At 39.1% G+C, this 10030-nt stretch overlaps 1 protein-coding gene across 8 annotated transcripts in view; it reads left to right on the top strand.

The window, feature by feature from the left end:
* The window catches only part of NIN (ninein), a 62011-nt gene that overhangs the window by 44544 nt on the left and 7437 nt on the right, over positions 1-10030 (top strand). For 6 of the 8 annotated variants that reach the window (XM_027704048.1, XM_027704047.1, XM_027704049.1 and 3 more), the window contains 6 exons: positions 443-556; positions 1569-1715; positions 2503-2682; positions 3345-3494; positions 3824-3922; positions 6789-6980. In XM_027704048.1, the coding sequence (XP_027559849.1) occupies positions 443-556; positions 1569-1715; positions 2503-2682; positions 3345-3494; positions 3824-3922; positions 6789-6980 (882 nt within the window). Of the gene's footprint in view, positions 1-442; positions 557-1568; positions 1716-2472; positions 2683-3344; positions 3495-3823; positions 3923-4993; positions 5055-6788; positions 6981-10030 lie in introns of those variants that run through there. The other 2 variants (XM_027704051.1, XM_027704052.1) reach the window with 2 other exon arrangements.

A 10030-nucleotide genomic window follows, 5' to 3' on the forward strand; every position in this document is an offset into this window, starting at 1 on the left:
ACTACTTTGGATCTGGTTTCTTCCTTACCCTCAAGCCAGATAAAGGTTAAATTGCCACTGCCTGACTATTTTTTTTCCTAGCTGGTCTGAGAGAGGAAATCTTAATTTCTGGAGCACAGCTTTACTGTAATTTGATTATGGAGAAAATTCCAAACGTTGCAGTAGAGAGAGGCCTGGGTATAAATACTGCAGCAGGACAAGGAAGACAGTGTTCTTGGACTTTTATTGCAGCTTTAACATACTGTAACTCTGAACTTGAGCAGAGTAACTCATGTGCACACTATAAATAATGATCCCCTTGTGTGGAAATTCAGGCTGGGAGCTGAGAGGTTTTTTTTCCTGCTTCCTTTGTGTGGCTGTAACTCCCTCTGGGTTAACCCTCAAAGTCAAACTGAGTTAGAGAAAATCCTGAGTGAGGCTTCCCCGTGTAATCTCATTGCAGGTAGCTCAAGTCAGCTGCTTGGAGAGTGCAATTAGCAGCTTGAAGCAGGAGCAGAAATCCTGGGAACAGCAGAGTCAGGCACTGAAAGCACAGCTCACCATCTCACAAGAAAAGGTACAAAATAGTGATTTTTTTGTTTGTTTGTTTGTTTGTTATAACCCTCGATAAAAAAGCATTTTGATCATCTTTCTTAGTGCTTTCTTTCACTAAAACCCCCTTCTGATGTGTGCAAAGATGTGGTGCAGCTGAGAGGGGCTGCTCTGATGGGCTTTCAAAGTGATGTTCTTAAAGGACAAGAAGAAACTTGTAAATGGAACAAGGGACTTTTTCTCCCCGAAAAAAAAAAAAAAGTGATGCTGTTTTACATCCACAGCCAAGTTACTTTTGCCAATTCGCTCTGCCTGGTTGTTCCTAAAATACTGCAGAAACTTTGCTCCTGCTCTCCTGGTGCAGGAGAGGGGTGTGAGCATCTGGCTGCTTGGCTGAGCACTCTCCTTGGCCATGGGCTGCCAGGAGGAATAAATAATTCAGGGGAAATCTTCTCTTCCAGCACGTCCCAGCAAATGTTCAGGGCTGGAAAGTGTCTCTGTTAAATGCAGCTTTTTGTCTGTATTCAAGGTGAATGGCTGCTAACTTGGAATAGAAAGTTGGAAAATCATTTGGAATTAGAGTTGTAAGGTTGGAAAAGCCCTTTATAAGATCAAGTCCAACCATTCCCCAGCACTGCCAAGGCCACCACTGACCCACATCCCCAAATGCCACATCCACAGGGCTTTTAAATCCCTCCAGGGATGGGGACTCCAGCACTGCCCTGGGCAGCTGTGCCAGGGCTGGACAACCCCTTTCCATGAGGAAATTTCCCCTAATATCCACTCTAAACCTCCCCTGGTGCAACTTGAGGTCATTTTCCCCTTGTCCACTCGTTCCCTGGGAACAGAGCCTGACCACCAACCTGGCTCCACCCTCCTGTCAGGGAGTTGGAGAGAGAAACTCAATTTACCATTTTCAAAGGGGGTTGTCAGTGTCGTACCTTCACTCCTTCCATCAGAGATCCTAAACACACGTGGCACCTGGTCCCTACACGGGAAATCTTGGTCCCAGCAAAGCTGATTCCTGCTTGTTACAGGTTCAGAGCCTTGATGAAACGCTGCAGAGCACCAACCTCCAGGTGTCCCGACTGAAATCCGACTTACGGGTGACGCAGCAGGAGAAGGAAACTCTGAAACAGGAGGTGGTGTCACTGCACAAGCAACTGCAGAGCACCAGTGAAAAGGTAAAGGGCTTCAGGGGCCTCCAAAGATAGCTTTAATTATTGTATATTGTCTATAACATGCAGATTTTAAACTGACTTTTAGAAAACTTATTATTTTAAGTGTCCAATGTAAAGGTCAATTCATCTGAGTTTTCATCCTTCCCTGAAAGAAACCTTTTGCCAAACATGAAAACCCAATTCTGTGGGTAATGCATGGATTTGCACCTATCAACTATAAAAATTAACAAACTAATCGACTGAGGATCTAATTTCCAGTCCAACTTAGTTTTGAAAGGTAGAGAATTATGCCGACCTCTCTGAACTAATGAGGATTTGTAACTGGAGGAGGTTGTAGACAGCAATCTCGGGGTTGGTATTATGGATTCAGTCAGTAATTTGGCTTGTTTGCTGTGTAATTAAGGAATATTTAATGTCCACATGGAAAAGAGGCTGTTTCAGAAGGGTACAACAGGAACTAAATTACAACTATTACTGACTAATATTTAATACTGAGTCCTGTTTTGCTCTAAACAGAGCACAAATTGCCTTTTTATTTTTTTTTGTGGTGTTGAACTCTGTGCACTTGTTCTGCACTCAGTTATTATCCATGATTTTAGTGGAGGGAAGCACTTGGGCTTTGCACGTTGGGTTTCTTAGGGGAGAAAACAATGTGTAGGCTGGGAGGAAAATGGGAATCCTGCGACTTTAGAGTCTGCAGGTACCAAAAGTCCACGTAAAACCCACCTGAATAGAGGAAATATCTGCTTCTTTGTTTAAGGCCTAACCCTGCAATTCTGTCTGTCTTAAGAATCGGGTCCTGGAAGGGGCTGTGCCTTCCCCAGGGCTGCAGGAACAGCAGGGGCCAATGCACTGGGATGGAGCGGAGCAGCTGACGGATCGGGAGCAGAGCCTGCTCCGGCAGGAGAATGAGAGGCTGCAGAGGGAAGTGCAGAGCACTAAAACAGACCTGGCTCACTCCAGGGAGAAGGTAACCGGGGCAAGGGGACAGATCACAGGAGGGCTGGGGCTGGGAGGAAGCTCTGGAGATCATCCAGTCCAACCCCCTGTTCCAGCAACCCAGAGCAGGTTGCACAGGATCACATCCAGGCAGGTTTTGAATATCTCCAGAGGTGGAGACTCCACAGCATCTTTGGATATTTCTCTTCTGTAAAAGAGAAATATCTCTTCTAGTTAACGCCCTTTCATTTTTTTTTCTTTAAAAAAAAAAAGATTCTTAATGTTCCCAGCATTCTTCTTGTGCAATTTCTTGGCTCGCAGTAATAAGCAAGATTATGAGGAGGAGGAAGGGAGGGAAGGAAAGGGAAAGGGAAAGGGGAGGACAAGATGCTCAAAGCTAAAATGTCAAAAGTACCCCAGATTTGCCCAGAGAAGCTGTGGCTGCCCCTGGATCCCTGGAAGTGTCCAAGGCCAGGTTGGAGGAACCTGGAATAGTGGAAGGTGTCCCTGCCCATGGCAGAGGGTTGGAATGAGATGGGCTTTAAGGTCCCTTCCAACCCAATCATTCTGGGACTCTCTGAATCCAAAATCAATTGCTGCTCAGTACTGTAGATGAAGCAGATGCAAATAGATTTTTTTTTTTTTTTTTTTGGATCACCTGGAACATCTTTCCACATTTGCTCTTCTCTTTAGATCCGACAGCTGGAATCCACAATCCTTTCCCTGAAGCACCAAAAGCATCAAAGCCAGTCAGGCATCGTCAAAGCCATCGAGCAGGAGAAACTGAGCCTGAAGAGAGAGTGTGAACAGCTGCAGAAAGAGTTGTCATCTGCAAACAGGAAGGTTAGTTTTGGGTGGTGAAGTGTCAAGCTGTGACTTCGTTCTTTTCCTCCCAGTTTTGTGCTTTTTTGTCTCTTAAAAAAAAAAACAACAAACCCTGTCCCAAGGAGCTGAGTGTGCCCTGTGCATCTGCAGGGCAACGTTCACTTGTGTCCAAGCACTCCTGGTTTTTTAGTCTTGAGTTGTCTTTAATGGTTCATGACTTGAGTATTGGGGAGAAAAAACTAAAAAAAAAAAAAACTAAACTAAAAAAAAAAAAAAAAAACCAAAACAAAAACAGATAAAATAACCAACTGCTATTTCTCTAAGGAGACTTCTCTTGTCTCTGATAGATCAGTCAGATGAATTCTCTGGAACGTGAACTGGAAACCAGCTCAGAAAACGAAGGGCTAAGGAAAAAGCAAGTCAAGCTGGATGATCAGTTAATGGAGGTACTTCTCAATCAGTGTTGACTGTGGGGCTTTATCCCTGTCTCACTCTGCCTGTGGATTTGTTTTAAAACAACTTCTAGATGTGTAGGAACAGAGAAAACTAATTGAAACTGGAAGAACTGATCTCTCCTAATATTTAACTTCATCTTTCATGACCAAGATGTGAGTGTGACAAATGTTGTGGCTTATCATAATTCACACAAGGCTGCAGATTTAAAAGCAAATAGCAAAGAAACTTGTTTCTGTGCTTTTGAGGCAAGGCAAACACTTCCCTCTTCCTTCCTAAAACGTGTCACCTCAAATTTCCTGACTAATATTTGTGTGATGCTGCTCTTAATGTAGAAACCTGTTCTTATTTACTGTGGGAGTGATTTGCTGAATTTAAACCTCGTTACGTTATCGTGATAAATCAACAATTTATACATTTTACTGTTGTTTCCACTCATGCCTTGAAATTTTCAGTTGAGATTCTTCCAAAGGCTGCAAATTATGCTGGATATTAAAACTGTGTAGCTCTGAGAAGTCCTTGGAATGGGCAGAGCTTAACTCTGTTTAGGTCAGCCCAGACCTCTGAGTTGTCTCTCAGTTGATGCCCTGGCTTTGAGTTTATAACGTAACATTAAAAAAAAAAAGAAAACCACAATTTAGCTTTTGCTATAAATCAAAGCATCTTCCAGATGAGGCTTTTACAACACTTTATTAAAAGACTTCATCAAGGCAGCAAATAGGAAACACTATGCTGAATATATGATGTAATTGGTTGTAAAACTGTGAAAACTTGATTAGTAAATACGAGATTTCTGACAAGTTAATGAAAAGACTGTTTATATTCCCTGTGCTTTTATTGATATAGTCTTAATTAAGCTTTGGGAAAATGCCAAGCACTGTTAAACCCTTCAGTCTAAACACCAAGCAGGGAATCGCGTTTTCTGCTAAAATGTGTATTTCAAACACGCGGGATTTTGTTCCTCCTCTTAATGTTTTCCAGGCAGGTGTGTGTATAACATTTTTGTGCTTTCTAACTCTCTCTTTTGTGCCTGTTCTCCTTTTGTTCATGGCTAACCTGGCTAGAACTCAGTGGTTGGAAGTAGCAGAGAAGGGTGCAGTTCTCTTTCTGAAATAGTGTGCGAAGGTAGAGCAACGATTTTTGATGTCCCGCCGTAGCATGGAGAAAACATTTCTTTTTTTCTTTTTTTTTAATGGGTTTTTCCTTTTATTCCATGCATCTTTTTAAGTAAAGGAGCCACTATTCATTTCAATGTCGATTTTTTCACTTGGGCTGTTGTGCAATTTGATTCTGTGTCCTGAGAAGCTGAAAATTCCTAAGGCGCCGCCTTAAAAAAGGGAGAGAAATAACCCAATTGAAGTAAAAAACAGTTAAATTTGAAAGTGAAAAAATGAAAAGTGGCTTCCTACTAACCCATTGACTGTGAGGTTTGAAGGTGTTTTTGCATACTTACCTCTGGTACTTGCATGCTTTTCCACCAGACTGTCCAATGTATCCCTAAATTAACTGCTCTGTGATCCCACTTGGCATCATCCCAATAGTTTAGCAAGTTCATTATTGCTCCATTTTTTTTTTTCCCCCACAGATAAACACAGCAGGACTATGTTGTTTTCATTATTGTTTCTCTGGTATTTGTTTTTTAAGATGCTGTTAACACTGATTGACTGTTTCTTCATTAGATACTCGTGTGCTTCACAGCAGGACAGGAGAACCCCTAAAGAAATTCCACAAAAAGCTCATTATTTTTGCTGTTTATATTGTCAGGATAAGAACAGCTCCTTTCCACACAAGTTGATTCAAGAAAACCACCCCCCCAGATAACTTTAAAAATAATACAAATAGTTTTATTTTGAAATACCTATAAACCTATTTATTGTTTACCTGGACCAGCAGAGATCTAGAGATGGTAACAGAAGAGCTGCACCACTGTAAAATATAGTTATAGATGAACTCAATCATTGAAATATGACTTAAAATTGAGGCCTAATTTTTACCATGAGTGAAAGGAAATTAAAACCACTTGTGAAAGGGAAATTAAAACTACTAAGATAATTTTATACACCTTTTCCTAAGGGAACAGAGTAATGGTTTTGGGACAACAAGTGAGAATTTATCAGCTGGGGAAGAAATTATTGATGTTATACAAATTCAAGCTGAAACATCAGGTATTTTTACTGTGCAGGTCTGGAATTCTTTAGTATTATAAACTCTTACAACTGTGAGTTACTTACCTGGGTTTTACTTTAGTCTAAAAAAAAAAAAAAAACTAAATTATTTCCTGTGGAAAATTATGATTATTTCCTTAGCTCTCAGTTAGTAGTGAACATTAGGAAAGATCCACAGGGGTTTAAATCTTGAATTTTGAATTTGATGTAGCAGCTGGCATCAAATGGCTGAAGCCATCATAGATGACACTGAAAATTTGTTGTGCTGGTTATTATTTCTAGTCTTTAATTTAGGATGGAGAGAGAATATTCTCAAAGCACAACTTCAGTGCTTTTATTTGTAAACAGGTGCTATTTTTAGAAGAGCTGCTGGGATGGAGGTTAAAATAAAAACTGAAAATTTAAAAAGGACTAAGTTAAAGCTCACCTAAACTAAATTTTGACAGGCTTCACCAGAAATTCGGTGGATTTGTTTATCGTTCAGGTCTGAAGTTGTGGACCAAAGCTCAAATTCCCTTAGAACTGCATGTAGCTGCATCTCTTTTTCCTTGGAAAAAGTTGTCTGTGGAGCTTCTCTTGCTGAGTTCAGGCTCGTTTCTGTTGCACACAAGAAATCTGAGGAGCAGCCTGATGTCTGGAAGGTCCAGCCCTGCCGATGGGTGATATTTTTGTTTTTATTCCCCCTCCTCTCCAGATGCTCCACTCCAGCTCCAGCGGGATGAGTAGCCAGAGCCCGCATTCCTGGGAGCTCCAGCAGCAAGGCTGTGCCGTGGTGCCCAAGGAACAGTTCCTGCAGCTCCAACACCAGCTACTCCAGGCAGAGAGGAGGAGTCAACGTCTTCAGGAAGAGCTCGAGAGTCGACCCTCGGACACGAACATGCAGCAGGTAAAGCAAAAAGCTCCCGTTGATCCGTTGGGTTTCAACTTTTAAAGGATATTTGGGTCAGTTGTCTTAGTTTTTTTGTTTCTTTTTTCCCCTGATTCTGATGATCCCTTCTCCGTTTATGCCAGTTCAAAAGTGAAAATGAAAACTCACTCCATCAAAAGTCTGTACAGAGGGAGGTTGTTCGGCATCTTCAGCCTGAGCCACAGCTTTAATTCTGAAGTGCTCTTCATCTTTTTGGAACTCAAACCACTCCCATCCACATCCAACTGGCTTTTCTCCTTCTGATCCTTCTGGTTTTTTTGTTTATTTAATGTCCATGTCTGGAACTATTATTTTTAACAATACACCACACCCAGATCCATCCCATAAAATCCCATTTTGGGCTGGTTTTGTCACCTGGAATCCTGTCAGTTGTAAGGGAGCAGAATAGAAACAAATGAATCCTTTTTTTATAAGGTCAAATCTTCATGATTTGGCCATAAAACAAGACATTTGTTTGGAGAACGTTGTTAATGTTACAGAGAAACTTCCATGTTGGCATTTCTGTGGAAAACCAATTCCAAGGAACATTAATTACATCCACTGCCCTCACTGGGCAGAGTCACTTTTAGTGGTGTTTTGATTTTTTTTTAGCTTGTAAAACTACTATAGTTTTTATTGTTGAATTATTTATTATAATTGAATTATAGGCAATAGGTAGAAAAGTTTCCATCTCCCATATAAAAATTAAGCTTTGGACTGAGCTTGCCAAATGATCCTTTTTTTTTTTTTCAAAGAGTTAATGAATTTCTAAATCTCTAAAGCTTTGGCTCAGGCCATAGGTCTTAAAATAATATTACAACTTCATCTTAAAATAATATTACAGCTTTATCTGATTGGAAAAGATAAAGCTCTAAATAACTTAGATAAAATACTAAATGTTTGTATTAGATTGGATGTATTTAGATTAGATATTTATCTAGATTAGATTTATATTTAGATTAGATAAATAGGTTAATTGGATAAAATACTATTAACAATTTATTAATCTGTTAGAAAAAAAAACCTCTTACATTTTAAACTCAGATTGTTATTACAGTTTAAAAAAATAATAATAAGACCAAGAGTTTGAAGCTCAAAAATCTCTGAACATGGTAAATAGGGTATTCCTGGAAAAAAAGGTATTTTGGAGACAATATATGCAGTAAACAGTTCTCAAAGTTTCCAAAATGTGGAGTAAAAGTTCTTTTTAAAGAAAGGCATAAAATCAAAATGTCCCTTAAATGAAAGAACATAAAAGGAAATAATATAGGGATAAATAGGAATAAATTGACTGTAATCTTATGTCCTTTTCAGAGGTGCTGATGGACCTGGTCCCATCCCACGGAGGGTGGAAGGTGCAGTTTAATTTAGAAATCAATAAAAGCCACATTGCAGCAGTGGCAGCTGCAGATGAATGTGCTGGTGCTGCATTGGGAGCGATGACTTTGTGATTTTGCTTTTGCAGAAACAATCTGCAAACCAGTCACATCCTGGAACTTGGAGTTCTAGAGAGAAATCCACTCCTGCATTTCCTGGAAAAGCTTTAATTCTGGAAAGCTCCCTGAATTTAAAAATACTTGCAGAGAGGCTTTGCAAATATTTGCTGTCAATGCACTAATACACTTAATTCCTCAATTTTTTTTCTTTTTTTTTCTTATAGTACATGGCTATTCTGGTTCCTAACATTTCCTACAGGTTTTTTTCCATGGGCTTTGCTAGCAAAGTTTCTAAATTACTGTTAAAAACATGCATTCTACAGTTATAAACAAGGCCAAAACTGTCTTTGTTCATCTGAACTTCACCATTTCTGTGCTTTAATTCTCACTGGTGACTTTTCTTGTCCACCCTGATTCCCAGGCTTAACATTCAGTTGAGTTTATGTCCATTTTAATGTCCCCTTCAGCACCTTGAAAAACTTGCATCCTAATCCCTCTCCATCATCTTTCCACCAGTGAGTACGAGGTCAGGTTGTCTCCCTGCTTTCTGTGTAAAATTTTGTGCTGCTGCTTCGCATTTTTGCAGCCTTTCTTAGATCCTGAGGTATCCAAAGTTACCCCCCTCCACACACCTTTTTTTTTTTTTAATGGAATTATTTTGTGTTTATCCTGCTTTGCAGTTTTCATTGCTTTTTGATTGTGGTGGTCTGTGTTCTCGTTCATTTTACAGTCACTCTTGAGCTATTTTCCCCCAAAGGCTGCTGTCATATGTTGAAATTTCACTAAATTAAATTAAATTACAACTCCTGAGCTGTTTTTACTGTGTTGACCTCTCTGGACTCTTCTGAATTCCCAGTGATTGTTCCTGCTGTGTATGGTGCTGTGGGTGTTTTTTTTTTTACCTCACATTCCTTGCTCAAAAACTACATTTGGGAGCCTGTTAATGACCCAATATTTCCCAAAGTTCTCTTACAACCAACCACTTTTTTTGTTCAGGGTACTTAGAGCTGCTCAACTTCCCCTTTTTCAGGTCTTTATTTCAAATTTCATAGAATCACAGAATCACAATTGGAAGGGACCCACAAGGCCCCTGAGCAGCTGCTTGTTCACTCGGAGGGCAAGACTTAAAATTAGGTTTAAAATAGAAATGTAAGGTTTTTAAAGGTCAGTTGGGCTACAATTTTTTCACAAATGCTGTTTGGCAACCTGTGAGACTTTTTTATATGTACACACACATATAATGTATGATGAGATTTTATACATATATATATTTTAAAAATTTATTATATAGATTTTATATATAAGAAATGTATGATATCATTTTTATAGATATAAAACTTTTTATATGGAATTTATAGATATAAAATGTATTTTGCTTTATATCTATAAAATGCAGTATATATTTTTATGTAAAGTGTATGAGATATATAAGGTATGAGATAGATATATATATAAAGTGTAGGGTATATTATATATATAAAGTAGGGTATATTATATATGAAGTAGGGTATATTTTATATATATATAGAATGTAGGGTATATTTTATTTACATATATATATATATAGAATGTGGGATATATTTTATTTATATA

Source organism: Neopelma chrysocephalum, unplaced genomic scaffold, assembly GCF_003984885.1.
Source record: "Neopelma chrysocephalum unplaced genomic scaffold, ASM398488v2 Primary Assembly neopelma1_253, whole genome shotgun sequence".
Taxonomy (NCBI): domain Eukaryota; kingdom Metazoa; phylum Chordata; class Aves; order Passeriformes; family Pipridae; genus Neopelma; species Neopelma chrysocephalum.